The sequence below is a fragment of the Paralichthys olivaceus genome, chromosome 1 (assembly GCF_024713975.1).
Source record: "Paralichthys olivaceus isolate ysfri-2021 chromosome 1, ASM2471397v2, whole genome shotgun sequence".
NCBI lineage: Eukaryota > Metazoa > Chordata > Actinopteri > Pleuronectiformes > Paralichthyidae > Paralichthys > Paralichthys olivaceus.
The window spans coordinates 30,423,226-30,442,223 of record NC_091093.1 but is presented as its reverse complement, the minus strand read 5'-3'; the positions used below and the strand labels follow the sequence as shown (position 1 = coordinate 30,442,223).

General features: G+C 47.1%; 2 protein-coding genes across 2 annotated transcripts in view; both read right to left on the bottom strand.

Moving 5' to 3' along the window:
* Positions 1-6,358, bottom strand: part of plekhg4 (pleckstrin homology domain containing, family G (with RhoGef domain) member 4) — a 36,447-nt gene extending 30,089 nt beyond the window's left edge. Inside the window, exons 1-3 of the mRNA XM_069527275.1 lie at positions 6,215-6,358; positions 3,112-3,194; positions 717-785 (exon numbers count right to left, since the gene is read on the bottom strand). Of these exons, the coding sequence (XP_069383376.1) occupies positions 717-749 (33 nt within the window). The 5' untranslated portion in view covers positions 750-785; positions 3,112-3,194; positions 6,215-6,358. The remainder of the gene's footprint in view (positions 1-716; positions 786-3,111; positions 3,195-6,214) is intronic.
* A 1,609-nt stretch (positions 6,359-7,967) lies between these two features.
* On the bottom strand, positions 7,968-18,622 carry slc9a5 (solute carrier family 9 member A5). Its single transcript, XM_069530712.1, has 16 exons — positions 18,132-18,622; positions 14,142-14,444; positions 13,816-13,979; positions 13,112-13,190; positions 12,848-13,025; positions 12,549-12,769; positions 12,266-12,468; positions 12,022-12,111; positions 11,752-11,822; positions 11,542-11,668; positions 10,943-11,034; positions 10,243-10,369; positions 10,003-10,152; positions 9,828-9,897; positions 9,614-9,742; positions 7,968-9,498 (listed from the first exon to the last, which is right to left on the bottom strand). The coding sequence occupies exons 1-16, from the start codon at positions 18,478-18,480 to the stop codon at positions 8,909-8,911; spliced, it is 2,943 nt and encodes a 980-aa protein (XP_069386813.1). The 5' UTR covers positions 18,481-18,622; the 3' UTR covers positions 7,968-8,908.
* Positions 18,623-18,998: the final 376 nt, after the last annotated feature.

The window sequence follows — 18,998 nt, the reverse complement described above, 5'->3', positions numbered from 1 at the left end:
CTAATGTCTCTGATTAAAATGATTCAACTCATAACCTTTACTTTCATTTTGATGAGTCACTGAGCAGATCACCGGGTGACGTCAGATTAATCTTAAGTCATAATATTTCTCATCAAAACCAAAATAACCATCACTTCACCAACCGATGAACGTAAATGTGAAGTTTGAGTTTTGCTTCATAACTTCAGTGTGTGTGTTAGATTCAACCTGTGAACACACACTGGTGTTGCTCCTGTTCTGTGGGATATTGTTGTTTCTGCTAATGCTAAGTGGCAGGTGGTCCTCCCTGCATCAGTGACCTTTGAGCTTCCAGGGTCTTTAGTGGTCACAGAGGGACTCAGAGGTGTCTCTGGAGACAATGAATAAATAAATAAATAATAAGGAACTCTGCATCAGGGGACACAGCTGTGTCTCCATTACACCGAGAGAGGAACACAAGGTGGACCTCAGTCCCATACGTGGCACGTGATGATGTCATCAAGACGCCAGGTTGTTAGTAACTCAACAATTTCTATTGACATCTACACTCAACTATAACAGTCTGGTGTCCAAAACAACACAACAACCGCTGTTGTGTCGTATTGGACGCCACATCTGTCTACAGTGATGACACAGAGCGGCAGAGGCCAACTGGTTTAGTGCTTAAAATTATATTTACTGAACCCGTCAATCAGGATTCTATCTGATTATTGTCAATGTGTGACAGTGACTCTTACCGTCTCCTGTAGACTGTCCTCCAGGTTGAACATTGATTAAAGTCTGATTCTGATCATCTGACGTTAAACCTGCAACAGAACAGACACAGTTTAATACACACACACACACACGCACGCACGCACACACGCACGCACGCACACACACACACACGTTAAAGGTATTTACACCATGGTGACATCATTATACGATCAGGAACGCAGTGAGTCAAGAAGGTAAAGCTCGTGAGCAGAACGTTTTGGACAGAGGCTGAAAAGAGGAGCTGCAGCAACAGTGTGAGGACGAGTGAGAGCATGAAAACCTCTTGATGTAATAACACTGATAAAAGTTATATATTTATAAAACTATGAAGCTCCAGATCTTCAGTCAGTGAGAACAACGTTGAGTCTCAGTTGAGAATGTGGAACAAGTGATTTAGATGTAAATAAGTCCTCTCTCTCTTTCTGGCTCCTCCAGCATCGTTTTCTCCCTCAGAGTCACTGACCTCCCCCATCCCTCCCCCCCCCCCCCTCTTTAAAATGGTCGCCTATCGCCCCCCCTCCTCTGGCTGTGAGTGAATAATTGGTCCTGCTGTTCTGTTGTGCTGCACAGGACATTTAAAAATCAGCTCTGCCATGAAAGGACCTCTGTGGAGTCTTATTGAACCATAAGCTTTGAGGTGTCTGCCAGGCCTCCCTGAGGGGGGGGGGGCTCCTGAACTCAACACTTCAACCTGTCTGAGACTTTTATGGCTCCTTTCATACGACTGCTGAATATGTAGAGAGGAGGACGAGGGCAGGAGGGTGAACCGGGTCACACCACTTAAAGACTCGAAAATCTGATCCCAGTTCACTTTGAATTATTCAGGTTCCATAAAATACAACAGGTCCTAAACTCAACCATATTGTCCAGAAAGTATATTACAACTTTTTGAAAAATAAACTTTTAGCAGATGAACCCCAAAAAAATAATCAAACTACACATTAAAAGTTTTTTGTCAGATTTCATATGAACGAGCTGTGACATCATGATTGACAGCTGAGACTGACTTGCGATCGATCAAGTGCATGTATGGGCGGGACCTTGATGCCATGGCTCCACTTAACGATCACTACTGCAAATCAAGTCATCAGCACAAGATGGCAGCGATCGTGTTTGAGATATTTTGGCTTCATTTCTGGACAGTGGCAGGAAGTGGAGATGTGTCGACCAACCTCGTAGCTACAGCGTTCGTCCAGATGTGACCCGTGAGGCGTTTCTACATTTGTGAATCTTAACGTTTGTTTGCATGTTGTTTGAGTAGAAAACTTCTTTGATTAGATCTGTGCAGTTTGACGACTGGACGTCCGGCATGCAGTCACACGTAGTGGAGATTACCCAGCATGCTTTGCTGGGCCGTTCTGTGTAATTACTGTTGCTGTGTGATCTGCGGCTGTGAGAAGAGGATGACAGCACATCTCTGTGCTCTGGTGGAAAAGTACAGCTCTGGGCTCAGACTGACAGGCAGGCAGCTACAGCTCATCACAGAAGAATGTGAGAGGGTTTTCCAGCTCAGAGAACAATCTGCACGCAGCCAATGAGAAGCAGGGACAGGCCTGGAGCTAAGCCCTCACAGAATGGCTTCATTCTTGGCCGGCTGGTCCGGGGGCCGGACGCTCGGCTTCCAAAGAAAGACCAGGACCTCCCAGCTGGACGGACACAGAGCTGCAGAGCTTGGAATATTTTTAAATCAGGCTTCAGAGAGAACTTTATTTATACACCTACATCACTGATCTATAAGTTCCTTATCTTTATCGTGGTTCATTGCTTTCAGTCTAAAGCACTTATTAAAAACAGGCTGAGACATTATGATTGACAGCTGAGATCAGCTTGTAATTGGTCAAGAGCATTTATCGGTGATCACGGTGATTCCCCATTTTTCTCCACTCACCCCAACCGGTCAAGGCAGATGTCGCCCACCTTTAGTTTGGTTCTACAGGTTACTTCCAGTCAAAGAGTTTTTTCTCTCCACAGTTGCCAAAGTGCTGCTCAATGTGGGAACTGTTGAGTTTCGGCAATTTTTAAAGTCTTAAAGAACTTACGATGTAAAGTGCCTTGAGATAACGTATATTATGATTTGGCACCATACAAATAGAATTCAACTGAATCACTCCTGCACAGACTCTGGCTCCAACTGATGTCAGCCAACTCTGTGAGGTTGTGTGAGTGTGACAGAGCTGATCTTTGCATCAACACTGTCACAGTCTGTCAACATGATGAGTTCACAGAGCAGGACAGTTCCCCCCCGTTTCCTCTGCTGTCCCACACTAACTAGTTCAAACACTTGGCTCAGGTGAAGCTGCTGATAAACAACCAATTACATCCATTTAGGGCCCGAGACAAGTGACCCCGCTGACCTGCAGCAGACAAACATCTTACCTTCTCTGTTCCTCTGCTCTGAGACGATGACTCAAGTCCAGACCTGTAGTTCCAGGAGCCAGAGGCCGAGCAACAGTCCTGCTCTGTGAAAATAGAAATAACACAAAGCTGTAAGAAATTATCTAATGACGAACTAATTATGAAAACAATAATTAGTATTAGAATAATTAAACAGTAAATGACAGACGGAGACCACAGATATCCAAAACATTTATGTGGTTATCAGACGATAAAACAAATCATCCACACATCCTCATGATTTAAACCAGGAACATCAACATCGACCAGACAAACAGTCAACACTACAAAGAGTCTGCACATGAGCAGTGATGAAATTACTTATAATCAATTTTATTTATATAGAACCTCTCATGAAATAGGTCTGCAAAGTGATTTACAGACACAACAGATGGAGCAATTACAAGTTTAAACAAGTTAATGTAAGAGACAGTGGACACGACACTTCTAAAGTGTCTGACACAGCAGAACTGCCCCCCCGCCCCCCCACACACACTGCTGAGGTGCTGGTATGTGCTTTCACTGGGTTCAAAGTCTGATCAGCGCTGAGCTACAACAGCAGCTGAGGAGGGAGAGGAGCCACAGATCTGAGAACAGCTGCTGTGAAACAGATGTGTGATGAGTCTGAAGAACAACTGCACTTTACATCAAATCTAAAACTGAACACGAAGCTGTCGTTTGCATCTAAAACTGACCACGAAGCTGTAGTTTGCATCTAAAACTGAACACGAAGCTGTAGTTTACATGTAAAACTGAACACGAAGCTGTAGTTTACATGTAAACCTTAGAACAAAATGAAGCTGTAGAGAAAACAGTGAGAGCTTCAGTCAGTGTGTTCATAAACTCATCTACAGATGGTTTTATTCCAATATGTTTGTTAGGAACTGAAGATCACTGCATATGATGATCAGCTCTGCTGTGCAGAAATAACAGCTTCAACCACACAGTTGAACAGAGTGTATTTATCAGACAGGTTCATACAGGAACAGACTAATGCCAACGACCACCGGGAAAATCTGTGACGTCACCCAGAGACGTATGTAGATGAAACATATGTGGTGAGTTCATGGTGGTTTCTTCAATTATTTTCATTTCAACAGATTAACAACCAGATAAAACTACATGTTACTGTAACTGAATCTGATTCGTTTTAATCTAACCAGAAACAGGCTGGGTGTCGCCCCCTGCTGGAACACAGCCCCGGTACACTGTAGTGGACAATGTTAAGAACCACTGGGTGCAGTCCAATAGTCCATTTTGCTCAGGAGGGTTTAGAATGAGCGAAATGACCCGGAAGTATTTCAGCAGCCTCCGTAGTAAGAGATGTTTGAATTCTCTAAAAGATGAGGACAAAAAAAACTTAAATGCTTATTACTTATTTCCTTCAGGAGAGGAATGGTCCATCATTTATGAAAGGAGAAGAAATGATCGAAAATATTATTACATTAGTTGATAATCGATCATGATCCGCAATACATCTTATTAACTGTGCTCTGTTAATCAGATCAACATGATGGAAACAATATCTGATTCACAGCAGGACTTTCCCACCAACATACAATCACAGTGATCCATCACATGACCCACAGGAGCGACTGAGCTGCTCACAGTGCTCTTACAGAACGTGTTCTCGCTCCGTTACCCACGCTACAGAATGTGCACAGTTCAGGACACGCACAGTTACTCAACATGTAGCTGCAGGGGAGACTCACAAACACATGCAGACAGTTTCACTGCAGGAGCTGAGAGTCACACCCCCGGGACACAATACTGTGTGTCAGTCACCGGCCGGAGGGAGCTCACACTGACTATATGTTTCAGCCAAATCTGTTTCTGTGTTCATGTTCACTGATATGAAAACATTTCTAAAAATGCAAAAAGATTAGCATTTATGTTTATATCCTACATTCAAATAATTCTATTTAAATTATTTATATCTGGTAGAATGCGTATATTCATTTTATTTATACCAACATTTTATGGTTAACCTGTAAAATATCAAGCCTCAATTACATTTCTGTGTCATGAGGGTTTGACAACATCTTAGGAATCAATGATTTCTTAAATATATACATCAGTGAATTTATTGACTATTACACACCAGAGCATATAGATACACACTCAATACTATTATATCAATTATGAAAGCCAGACTACATGTGGGTTAATATTACTGTTTACAATCAGTCTCCATCAGCTAACTTATTATTAACTAGCAGCCTCCAACAGCTAACTAATTAACTAACAGTCTCCAACAGCTAACTTATTATTAACTAACAGGTCCCAGCAGCTAAATCATTATTAACTAGCTGCCTCCAACAGCTAACTTATTATTAACTAGCAGCCTCCAACAGCTAACTCATTAACTAACAGTCTCCAACAGCTAACTCATTATTAACTAGCTGCCTCCATAAGCTAACTTAATATTAACTAGCAGCCTCCAACAGCTAACTAATTAACTAACAGTCTCCAACAGCTAACTTATATTAACTAACAGTCTCCAACAGCTAAATCATTATTAACTAACAGTCTCCAACAGCAACTCATTATTAACTAGCTGCCCCCATAAGCTAACTTAATATTAACTAGCAGCCTCCAACAGCTAACTAATTAACTAACAGTCTCCAACAGCTAACTTATTATTAACTAACAGTCTCCAACAGCTAAATCATTATTAACTAGCTGCCTCCATAAGCTAACTTAATATTAACTAACAGGTCCCAGCAGCTAACTCGTTATTAACTAGCTGCCTCCATAAGCTAACTCATTTTTAACTAGCTGCCTCCATAAGCTAACTCATTTTTAACTAGCTGCCTCCATAAGCTTACTCATTATTAACTAGCAGCCTCCAGCAGCTAACGTACCGTTAAATGCACGTTGCTAACATGCTAACTAGCACCAGCAGCCACTAAACTGAACTGATGCTCACGTCACAGATAGCCGAGCATGCTAATTGGTTAGCTGCGCCAGATGAGCGCTAGCAGCCACGTGCTCGCCGCTGGTCTGCGTCACTTCTCCTGAAGTCCCGCGGACACGAGTCGATCATGACAGATCCGCTTTGATCCGTTTCCCCGGTTCCACTCACTTTCACCGGCAGCTCACCCGCAGTTCTCCCGCAGCTCTCCCGCAGTTTACCGGCATCTCAGCGGCGGTTGTTCGGAGCCCCCGCGCCTCCTGTGAGTCACAGCGCAGGTAGAACTCTCCTCCAATAGAGTTCCCGCTCCCGCCCCGACACGGTTCTGACTGTGACCAATCAGCGCTCTCCATTCCTGAAGCTGAGCCAATCAGAGGCGGGGTCGGGTCCAGGGTCACAGCTCAGCTCCTCCTCTGGTTTTAAATGTCATCCACAATATTTTAACCATCCGAGGTAAACTCACCACGAGGCCGTGAACCCATGTTAGGTTATCCTGTCAAGAAGCACTACACTACCCACAATCCTCAGGTGTAACAGAGGCACCTGTGACAACGAAAACATCTGCTTCCACATGTGTTACCACACTACACACTCTGAAACACTATACACACACACACTACAATATATCACAACACTAATTCAAGAAGAAGCAGAGGACATGTGTGGTAAACATGTAATTCCTTCACTCTTAAAATAACTGTTTTCAGTTTTCCAGTAGTTTATTGGCTCTGAATCAAATGTTTTATGGTTAAACTCAGTTCATCCTAAAATATGACTCAAAGTAAACATCTGTGAGTGACGGATGTTACAGTCCTCATGTAAAAGAACCGGTTGATTCCTCAACTCATGCTACAAAATCAAATATATATAAATATTATTTAAATTATACGTCACTTTGACATTAGTTCAGCGTCTCGTTCATATTTCACAGTGTTTCATTCAGGTGCTTCTCTCAGACTCAGTAGAGACGAGTTTGCTCAGAAAAATACACCTCACATTTATTGACGCCAACATTTTGACACAAACATTTGAATTTGGACACAACGAATCACAGATGAAACTAAAAGACTCCGCAGCTCGTCAGAATTTTCATCTGAGGCTGAGAGCTGGAACTAACGCGCTGTGATGCGTTCAGGTTCCTTCTGTCAGCTCCAGTTCAAGTATCTTTTCAGTGTAAAGGCTTTTTCTAGAAGCAGCGGCATGTTTCTCTGATTTCAGTCAGTGGGAGACAACGAGGCGACAGGACGGACGACAAAGATGTCCAGCAGCTGCTGCAGCACGACACGTTCAGGGACCTGGAAATCTGAATGCCTGTGGCACCATGAGACCTGCTGGTGAGGGAGGACGGACTCACAGAACATCGTTGTTGAGAAGATAGTTAAACCCAGACGTGATGATTATGTGCTACATTATAGATCCAGTGTTGTCGACGTCTGTGTTTCTTCCTGTGGTCCAGGCTGATATAAAAATGGACACCAGTTGAACAGCAGTGTTGTTACTTGATGTTGTTGTGTTGTTAAGTTGCTGCAGCAGCTGCTGGACTTTGTGCGACAGAAGCTGTAACACAAACTGACTCTTTGGCAAAACAAGACACACAAACTTCAGATTCAGTGTGAACACATTCTGCTGGTGGATAATGCACCTACACACACACACACACACACACACAAAGCAGCACAGAGTAAGGCAGTTATAGACAGACACACACTGTCTACATGTTCATGAAGCTTTAACACTTTGGTCATTAAAAACAAGCGACTCAGTCGATCTTTACAAACGACGCTCGACACGTCGACAGAGATAAGGCTTCAAAACACTTCTGTCCCCTCGGGGAGTCCAACTGCAGGTGGCGCTGTGCACACACATCTTCACTCCATCACAGGACAGTTATTTATTACAACACGAGTCTTTGTGAACTGGTCCAGGATTAATACGACTGATTATCTGTAGATGATCAATACTTCACTGGTTTTTCTAAAAAGCAGCAGCAACACTTTAAAATGATTCTCTATAAATGTAATATTCATGATATTTATAGTTCAATAACAAAGCTTAGTTTTATCTCATCCTGTCATTAAACGTCTGGTCATCTCCTACGAACAGGAAGTGTGACATGTGACTCCACTGACAAAAATACAACATCACATTTAACTGAATGAACAGATGCAGGACGGAGGAGACAGAAAAGAGTCATGTGACTGACTGTGACTCTTTTTGTGGTTTTTTATATGTCGGACGAGACACAAGAAGCTCTGAGCACCAATGTCTCGCCACCACCTTCAGCTACTCTGACGGATTAAACCGATGAACGGGACAGTGTAGGTTCATGTAGGAAGTTATAAATATCAGAAAGCTTTCTGACTGGACGTAGAATGAGTGAGTCATCAAACAGTGTGAAGTGTTTTACACGAGAAAAGACAGAAATTTAGATGTAAAAATACCAGAATGTTGGTTTTACAATAAGAGAGAAGTGAACAGTCAACACAGAGTCACAGGATTCAACCTGGAGCATGGATTTGATCGGGTCATGTGACGTTAACGAGCTCAGGTGAGTAAACATCTCTGAACCATGTGGGCGGAGCGGAGGCTGTGATTGGACAGATGATTATCATATCAGAATAAGGGCACAGTCAAATATACACAAATGTTTCAATGGCTTCACCTCCTGTTCACTTCTACTTCTGTGTGAGTGAGGGGGGGGGGGGGATCAAACATTTATTTCCTGTGACAAAGTAAATCTGCAGCGTGATTCACTTTGGTGAAATTGAACCAGCGACATTCGTCTGCAGTCATGTATGAGTGACCTCGGGTGAGAACTGATGGAGCCGGCTGGTTTCTTATTGGACGACCTGACATTAGTGTGGGTTACAGCTGGGTGGGGCCTCGGCTGTGTGGCTCGCTGCTGCCTGCAGGGGGCGCTGATACCAGGCTTCTCAGGTAGACACACGGGTTCCTCCTCCCTCCTAAACCAGGAGCAGAGCCTGGCGGAGGTGGTGGTGGGGGCAGGGGCCCGGGGGGCCTCAGAGACGACATGAGCGGCTGCAACTCCTGCGTTGCTGCCGATACCTCCTCCTCCTCTTCCTCCTCCTTGTTTTTCTTCTTCTCAGAGAAGCTGAAGGAGCCCTGTGACACCTGTGCTCCAATGGAGGATGTGCTGCTCCCCAGACTGCTGGGTGGGGTGTAGGAGGCCGGGCGGGGCCCTCCCAGTCTGGAGAGGGCACTCACGCGGGGGTGGATGGGCTCGATGGGGGCTGGTGGCGAGGAGATGCTCTCCAGGGAGGAGATGCTCTGGTTCCAGGCCTGCTGGAGGTCGACAGGGATGATCTTAGTGGCCTCCACAGACACACAGGGGGGGGTGGAGCCAACACTGCCCTTCCACGGTAATTGGCTGTTTCCGCTGATGGGTGAGGGGGGGGTGGTGGTGGGACTCTGAGCCCCGTCCAGAGCTGCTGGGACTGAGGGAGGAGACACGAGAGGACAGTTAGAGTCTGAACTGCTCCTGTCTCTGGAAATAAAGGTTATTCAATTCAACTGAAATTAAGATGGGGGGGGGGGGGGGGGGGATCTCACCTGAGGTCGGTCGTGGTTTTGACGTCTCGACCTGACGAGCGACAAACGTGATGCCAACGTCTTCATCCTTCTCTGCGTCTGAGTGTTCCGCTTTGTCTTCCTCCGACTCCACAGGAACGACCACTGGATCTGAACACACACACAACTCGTCACCGCACAGACACGCACTGATGGCGGCCCCTGAGCGCTCTGACCTCCCATCAGCGTGCGTTACCTTTGTCCTGCCAGCTGACGTTGCGTCTGGGTTTGTCGCCGCCGTCGTCTTTGATGTCAGATCCTCGCCGCTGTCGGAAAAAGAATGAACTGGTCAGCTCACCTGTGTCTGTGTGTCTGTGTGTGTGTGTGTGTGTGTGTGTGTGTGTGTGTGTGTGTGTGTGTGTGTGTGAAACCTTCTTGAGGCTGCGTTCCTTCTTGTGTCGTTTGTATCTGGTGGACTTGAACGTCTCCATGCGACTCTTCATGTTTCTCTGGAAAACTTCCCGATCCTGACGCTCCTTCTCCCCCAGAGGCATGAAGTGTCGACTGTAGTGAGACTGATACTGAACAAACACAACACAACAGAATCAGTACACAACACTGTGAGTGTGTGTGTGTGTGTGTGTGTGTGTGTGTGTGTGTGTGTGTCTTACCCGTCTCCTGGGTTTGTACAGGTTTCCTGCGAGGAAATGATGTGTCTCTGAGTCCTCCTCCACTTTGGCTCCGGGGACGTTATCAATCACCTGGAGGTCCAGACACACACCGCTGCCGTTCTCACGCCTGGAACACGCAGAGAACACGTAAACAACACAGCACCTGGTACATTTGAATACAATAAAATACAATACAATACAATAAAATAAAATATTGAGGTAGAAAGAATAAAAACAGAAACACAAGAGAAATAGGTAGATAAGATAACGTGCAGAGGCAATATGATGGTAATAGTACTGATAATATGATGGTAATGTTATTGTTAGACAGTATATAAAAATAGTACAGTATACATAGTATATAATATAACATAATATATATTTATATAGATAGTAATTATACCAATATAATAGCAGTATATAGTACTAATGGCAGCAACAGTATATATAATAATAATAGCAAATATAATAATAATAACATGTACACATGTATAAATATGTGTATATAGACTTATATATATACAAAGAATATACAAATTGTATCATGTAAATATATATAATCATGTGTGTGAATCAGTTTCCATCAGTACAACACCTGAAGTGATACACACACACACACACACACACACACACACACACACACACACACACACACACACACACACACACACACACACACTAAAACAGTCATGGGACTCACAGGTAGTTCGTGACGTTGGTGACTTCAGGAAACGAGGCTCTGGAGGCCATGGAGGGAAGAGACAGTCTGGCTGAGGTCAGGACGTTCCCACCCTACACACACACACACACACACACACAGGTCAAAGGTTAAAAGCTTTTCCCTATTTCTCCTCATCTCCCATAATCCCTCAGTTCTCTCGCATGACCACGGGTGAATGAAGACTGAAGTGTGTATCATGACTTCCTGAACGTGGACAGTGAAGGACTCAGTTGTGCGTCGTGTGTTTGAGAGCGTGAGCAGTTTTCATGTTGTGAGAAAATGTAGAATGAAGAGAGAACAGAGGAAGATGGTGGCGTTGATGTTGGAGAGGAGGAGGAGTCAGGTTGCAGTGGGCGGGAGGAGGATGAGCCAATGACGACTGACGGGGGTCAAATACACAAACGTAGTTAATGTTGATTGAGGGTCTGACGCCGCCGGTCGTAGTTTCACTCCACGTGAAGCCTCGCTGCAGATTTGTGTTTTATTCACCTGCTCGTTTGCACAGAATGGAAGCGACTCGGAGGTGAAAGTTCACCGCTGATGAGAGCCTCAGGACTGAAGTGACGACTCGCTCTCACCTGGTCGATGACGCTGATGGCGTCTCTGATGTTGATCTTCTGATACGCCTCCCACAGCTCGCTCTTCCTGTACACCGACTTCCTCAACAGCAGCTTACTCAGGTAGTTCTTATCAAACTGCTCCCACCTGAGGACGACACACACACGTGACCGCTGACATATGATACATGACCACGGACATGGTGTCATCATGATGTCAGCGGGACTGACTTGTCTCTCCAGTGGTGGTATCCCTGCAGTCCTGCGATGTCCTCCACTGCCGTCAGGATGTGATCAAAGGCCTGAGGACACAGGATGACATCATCAAGTTATCAGATCAATAACAGGAAGTGACTGTGACCACGGAGCTGAGTCTATCAAACATCTGAATGATGGAGGGAGAGAGAGAGGAGCAGAGGTTGTTGACTGAAGAAGAAGATGAAGAAGGAGAAGAGGAGGAAGAAGAGGAGGAAGAAGAGGAAGGAGACGTGGTCCTCTCACCCTCTCATGGATCTCCTCGTTGATGGTCGGTTTCCTGCTGGTGGAACGAGGAACTTTGAGCCAATTCACCAGAGGTTTGATGGTCAGACCCTGACAACAGGAAATGAACGTGTGACACAGACGATGACCTCAACACCACAAACCAATGAGAAACCAGGACACGCTCACACACGCGCTTCAGACGCCACTGTGATCGGTGATGTTCAGTCAACCATCACTGGATCAAACGTTCATCAGCTCTCACCTGGAACATGACCGTGAAAAACACCACCACGATCGTCGTGGCGACAAAGTAATCTTTGGCTTTGACGTGCTCGCCGTCCAGCAGCACCACCAGAGCGAACGCCACCGCTCCCCGCAGGCCGCCGTACGACATCACCACCTGGTCGATCTTGTCCAATGGGACGAGGCGAAAGCGGTTGAGAACCCAGGTCTGACCGATCACACCTGGAGAACAGAGGTTATTATAGGTCAGTTACAGATGGACAGAGTGTCGGGGGGGGGGGGGGGGCAAGGGAGGGACTGACCCATGGCTCTGAAGACGAAGATGAAGACAAGGGTGCAGGACACCAGGCCTGTGTCCCAGGCCCACTTGGTCTTGTCCACGGCTGAGATCCCTAAGAAGATGAAGATGATGGTTTCAGCGATGCTGGCCAGAGTCTTCATCGTGTACTTGACCGTGGTCCGAGACTTCTGGGAAATGTTGGCCTCCACGTACTTATTGGCTCCGATGCCACAGAAGGTCATTCTGATTAGAGGACAAGAGGGACACTGTCTCTATGTGTGTCTCTTGGTGCGTGTGTGCTGCTCGTTCTGGTGGACTTACGACAGGATGGCGGACAGCGAGAAGAGCTCGGCGGTCAGATACGCCAGGTAGACCAGCAGGAAGACGAAGAGCGGCTCGATGATTCGGACCTTCTTAGTGAAGCGAGTGATGAAACCCAGGATGACGGCAAAGACCAGACCCACCAGAGTCCCGCCGATACTGACGATGAGGAAGGAGGCTGCGCAGGAGGAAGATGATGAAGATGATGAAGATGAGTGAGCTCCAGAGGAGAAGATGACGCTTTCATCGTTTCTGTGAACTCACCGACTCCTTTGAAGTAATCTGCCGTCTGAACGTTCTCCGCTCCGACCTCCACGAAGGAAATGTAGACTTTATATAAAACCTGCGGCAGAGAGAGGCGTTGATGACGTCACTCAGGTAACCGATGGTTACTGGTTACAGGACGTGACGTCACCTGTGAACCAGTGTGTGTGTGTGTGTGTGTGTGTGTGTTCAACAGTAGAATGTGGCCTGTGTCGGTGACTGAGCTGCACTGATGTCACTTCCTGTAAACCTCAGATGGTAAATCGTCATGGAAACATGTTTCTTCGTGCAGGTCACAGTTTCGGTTTCTTCCCACACTGAGCTGTGTTGGTGAGATTAGCTCAAATTCTGAGTTCTGCGGAGGATTAGAAAGCTGCAGAGTTAATCTGCTCAAACTCTTTAATCTCACGTTACTGAGTCAATGTGAACTCTCTCTGCGTCGCTCTGTATTTCACAATAAAACTCCTGAACGTGTTGGAACGTTTGACTCAGAGGAAAAGTCAGAACGTCTCCGCTGCTCAGACGAGGATCAAACTTAACGTCTGTGACTATGAATCATAATCTGGTTTATATTTAAATGATGGGTTCGTTTTTTAATCAACTATTAAAATAACCTCAGAAATAAAACAAGAGCAAAGTGGACATGACCTAGTGTGTGTGTGTGTGTGTGTATTGTGTGTGTATTGTGTGTTTGTGTGTCTCACCACGGTGACAGCGTCGTTGAGCAGTGACTCTCCGAACACGATGATGAAGAGCATGTCGTTGACGTGAACCTCCTCGAACACGGCCAGCACCGCCACCGGGTCCACGGCCGAGATCAACGCCCCGAACAGCAGGAAGTCCATGAGGTCGGCCTGCACACGCTCATCTGTACGCACACACACACACACACACACACACACACACGAGACACAAATTCTTTCTGTTGGTACCTGAACGTGTCATAGTTACAGGATGACATCACAGCTGATCAATATCAGAGTCTCCAGGTCGCTGACCCTCTCTGACCCTGTGACCTCTGGTGACTGACCTATGACCCCCAGCAGTTTGGCGGCGTACAGGCAGAAGCCAGTGCAGAAGGCGTTCCACAGCGTCCCCACCACGGCGTACGTCAGGATGGCCCCCAGGTTGTCGAAGAAGAGGCGGGCGGGCATGAAGTACCCGGCGTCGCCCACGATGGTCGGCAGCAGGAAGAGGAAGAAGAGGGCGGGCTCCAGCTGATACAGCTGCTTCTTATTGGCTATGAGGACGATGCCGCCCAGGACCAGGCCCAGCAGGATGAGCATGCAGCTCTCTGGAACCACGGTGGTGAAGCGCTGGGAGAAGTGGAACACTGCAGGAGAACCAGGACATAAAGTGAGACACACGCTCACACACATCAGCTGATCCAACGCCACAGTGACACCCCCCCCCCCCACAGCCGATTGGGTCAAGGCTCTCATTGGTCGACTGCAGAGGAAACGTTTCTGAATGAATAAATGAACAGACGTGATCTGATCACATGACGAGTGACATCATCAATCTTTTATTTTACATGACAAAACACACAAGTTGTCATGACGAGAGTGTGTGTGTGTGTGTGTGTGTGTGTGTGTGTGTGTGTGCATGTGTGAGTGTGTGCGTGTGTGAGTGTGTGCGAGTGTGAGTGTGTGTGTGTGTGTGTGTGTGTGTTTGGCTTTGGACACATAGTCAAGAATCTATCATTTAATATCTGCTGTGAGTCATGACACACACACACTCACACACACACTCACACACACACTCACACACACACTCACACACACACTCACACTCAGACACACGCACACACACACACACAGCTGATCCTCCCACACACCAGACGCACAGCGAGGACAGAAACTCTGAACATTCAGCAGCTGAACGACAAGAGATAAAACTATTATCATTTAATTATTATTAAAACACACATTTAGATACAGACACACACACACACACACACACACACACACACACACACACACACACTGTGGAGTGATGCACAGTGTAAACAGTCCCCATCATAGTTCCTGTTTCCTGTTTGATAAAAAGCCCAGAGCAGCTGTTTGAGGTGAAACGACTGAGACGTAAAACTAAAAATGATAAAATAAAATAAAAAATAGATTTCAGTAGGAACCAATGAGCTGCGAGTTTCAGCCGGGGGGGGGGGGACTTCAGAAAGTGACGCACACACTGATGGTGCGAGTCTGTGTCTCAATGCAGAGGCCGCGTTTGACGACTGATGATGTCACAGCGGCACGACCCAAGTGTGTCCTTCGATTCCAACACGAGGATCCTTCTCAGGACGTCTCCCAGGATCCATCGTGACCAACTTGCTGCGCAGGCGTCTGAGCTGCAGCTGCAGCTTCTCCGAGCAGCTGACGGTGCAGTTCTAAATGCAGGTGTGAGCCACAGACTGTGTGTAAGGTGTGAACGCACTCACAGTCAGAGGAGGTCTGAGCCACGTGTCCACATTCACAGTGTGAACCTAAATCCGTCCTGGGACACGTGTGAAGGACGTCCTCCTCAGCTGACGTCTCTGAGCCGCTGCAGCTTCACGACTCAGTATCAACGATGATCAACGTAACGATCCAAACCTCCATTAAAGTGGTGAAATCTTTCTTCACATCTGCACGAGATTCTCTCTCCTGACCCGTCTCTCTAACTCTCTCTCGCACACACACACACACACACACGTTCATCTGCATGTAGAGACGTGAGAGCCGGACAGGACAGATGTTGATACCAGGTGTGAACGAGTCTCATCTCCGAGGACTGAAGAACTGACGGAGACAAATACACAGACTGACCCTTTAAACAGATTCTTCCAAAACATTCCAACAGCGTTGATTCGTCCAGATGTTGATGAGTCCTCGTTCACAGTGAAACAGTCGATGTTCATACACGGAGCATGTGACAGATACATCTGTACGTGTTTCTATGACGACAGATGTTGGGTTCAAGAAAACTCAACCGTGTGGTCATACTAAGAGAAAGACAATCGTCTTTCCTGCACATCTTTGATTGTCTCTGTGGACGTCACGCTTCACATCAACCAGCGGCAGCGTCCGCTCGGGAGACGAGCTGAGACTCATTAACCTGCGGAGACTCACCAGGGAGCACACGTGTTCCACAAGGAGCCGCCACACAAACAACACCTGGAATATTATCTGTTGTCCAACAGCTGATTGTCTCTGCATGAGTCTGCGTCCCTCTGTCTTTCAGCTCTGGACACAGACATCTGGAGGAAACAGGGACGTGACCAACAGTATTTGTGTTTTGTGTGAGTCTCAGTAAACTACAGTGCGTCTTTGTTGACAAGAGGAAAACAGTAAAACACGGAGCGTCAGATAATTGTGCGACAGTTTGTCGTCACATGAGGATCAACGGGTGGATTTGTGTGTGTGTGTGTGTGTGTGTGTAACATTGTCACGTTAATGAGCAGCATGTATATCTTGTTAATGTCCTGCAGCACAGTGAGTCACCAGCAGCCCAGGAAACATGACACTGTGTGTGTGTGTGTGTGTGTGTGTGTGTGTGTGTGTGTGTGTGTGTGTGTGTGTGTGTGTGAGTGTGTGTGTGTGTGTGTGTGTGTGTGTGTGTGTGTGTGTGAGCCACGACAGAAGAACAGAATGTTTAAAGAAAGATGAGGAGACAGAAGCTGTTTTCAGACGTGTTCCTGACGTGTTCCTGACGTGTTCCTGACGTGTTCCTGACGTGTTCCGTCTGAGGCCTCCTCAGTCAAACGTCCTGAAGCTTCTCAGCGAGCGAGTGGACGAGTCTCTGAGGATTCTAACACGAATGTCTCAGGATGAAGAAGAGGAGACACGTAGAAGACGAAGACGTCAACATCTGGAACCTCCTCGAAAGACGAGGAGGTTCCAGATGTTTTGGTGATGAGAGCCGACGCCGTGTGGACGAGCTGAAAACAACAACACGGATCTTTACACAGACGTCATGTCCCGCCTCCTGCTGCTCTACAGGCTCCACCCCTCACCTGAACGTCCCCCACATGTTACTACTACTACACAACATGACTACACAACAGGACTACACAACACGACCACACAACAAGACCACACAACACGACTACACAACATGACTACACAACACGACCACACAACACGACCACACAACACGACCACACAACACGACCACACAACAGGACTACACAACAGGACTACACAACATGACTACACAACAGGACTACACAACATGACTACACAACACGACCACACAACAGGACCACACAACACGACTACACAACACGACTACACAACACGTCTACACAACACGACTACACAACACGACCACACAACACGACTACACAACATGACCACACAACACGACTACACAACACGACTACACAACACGACTACACAACAGGACTACACAACACGACCACACAACACGACCACACAACACGACCACACAACACGACTACACAACAGGACCACACAACACGACCACACAACACGACCACACAACACGACTACACAACACGACTACACAACACGACTACACAACACGTCTACACAACAGGACCATACAACAGGACTACACAACACGACCACACAACACGACCACACAACACGACTACACAACACGACTACACAACACGTCTACACAACAGGACTACACAACATGACTACACAACATGTCTACACAACATGACTACACAACATGTCTACACAACAGGACTACACGTGTTTCTAGAGTTCATGTCTGAAAGCTCCAGAGTTGTTTCCTGTTTGATCAGAAGTTTTGATGCAGACTCACATGTGAACGGAGGGAACAGGAGTCACTCTGGATCAAATCTGTGACCACATGGTTTTATATCAGATTCACTTACACGCACAGTTTTAACAAAGTACAAGTGTGGTTCTGTTTCCAGTGGAGCTGCACGACCAGAACCAGAACCAGGATCAGAATTAGAACCAGGACCAGTGTATTTCACTTGAGATGACACACACGCACACACGCACACACACACACACACACAAACACACACGCACGCACTTACAGATCTTGGCCACGCTGGCCACCAGGAGCCAGATGGCGATGATGAACGGGGTCTGGACGTAGCTCCACTCCCACTGGACCACCCGGTACCCGCCGCCGTGATGATGCTGCTCCCCCTCCTCCTCCTGTCCGGGGCCGGTCGGCTCCTCCGCCGCAGACCGGGCCAAGGCGACACCGGGAGCGCCGTGCTCCGCTCCGGGCTGCGGGAGGAGGAGCGGCGGAGTGGAGGCAGAGGCGGGTACCGGCGGAGAGAAGCCGAGCCCCGGCCCCCGCAGCGGCGGACTGCCCGTCCCCGGGAGGTCGGCGGCAGAGACCGGCGGCAGCAGCAGCATCAGACCGATCAGCAGCATCTTTACCCCGGAGCTCAGCGGGCTGACATCCCGGAGCTGTTATATACACACCGGGACACCGAGAGGACACGGAGGAGGAGGAGGAGGAGGAGGAGGAGGCCGGTCCAACACACACACACACATACACACTTATACGTACACCGGTAAGACACGGAGGAGGGGACACCGGAGCTGGACATGTGACCCCCTCAGTCCCGCTTTAAAGACACACACACACACACACACACACACACACACACACACACACACACACACACACACACACACACACACTTGAACTTCATATTTAAAATGGTTTTCTTTATTTTGACCTTTAAGTGATTTCAATCCTGTTTCACAACCTCTGGCTCGAGTCTCTCTAAAGGGTCGCTGGATAGATCGGAGGGGTCACGAGACATGAAGTTGTGTTACATACAAACATGTGGGCTGTTGAACTCTGGACCTCTTCACATCTGGATCAGAGAACCACTGCCCAGAGGTCAAGGTTGAAAACATCTGGATTAACCTGAACAGTGTTT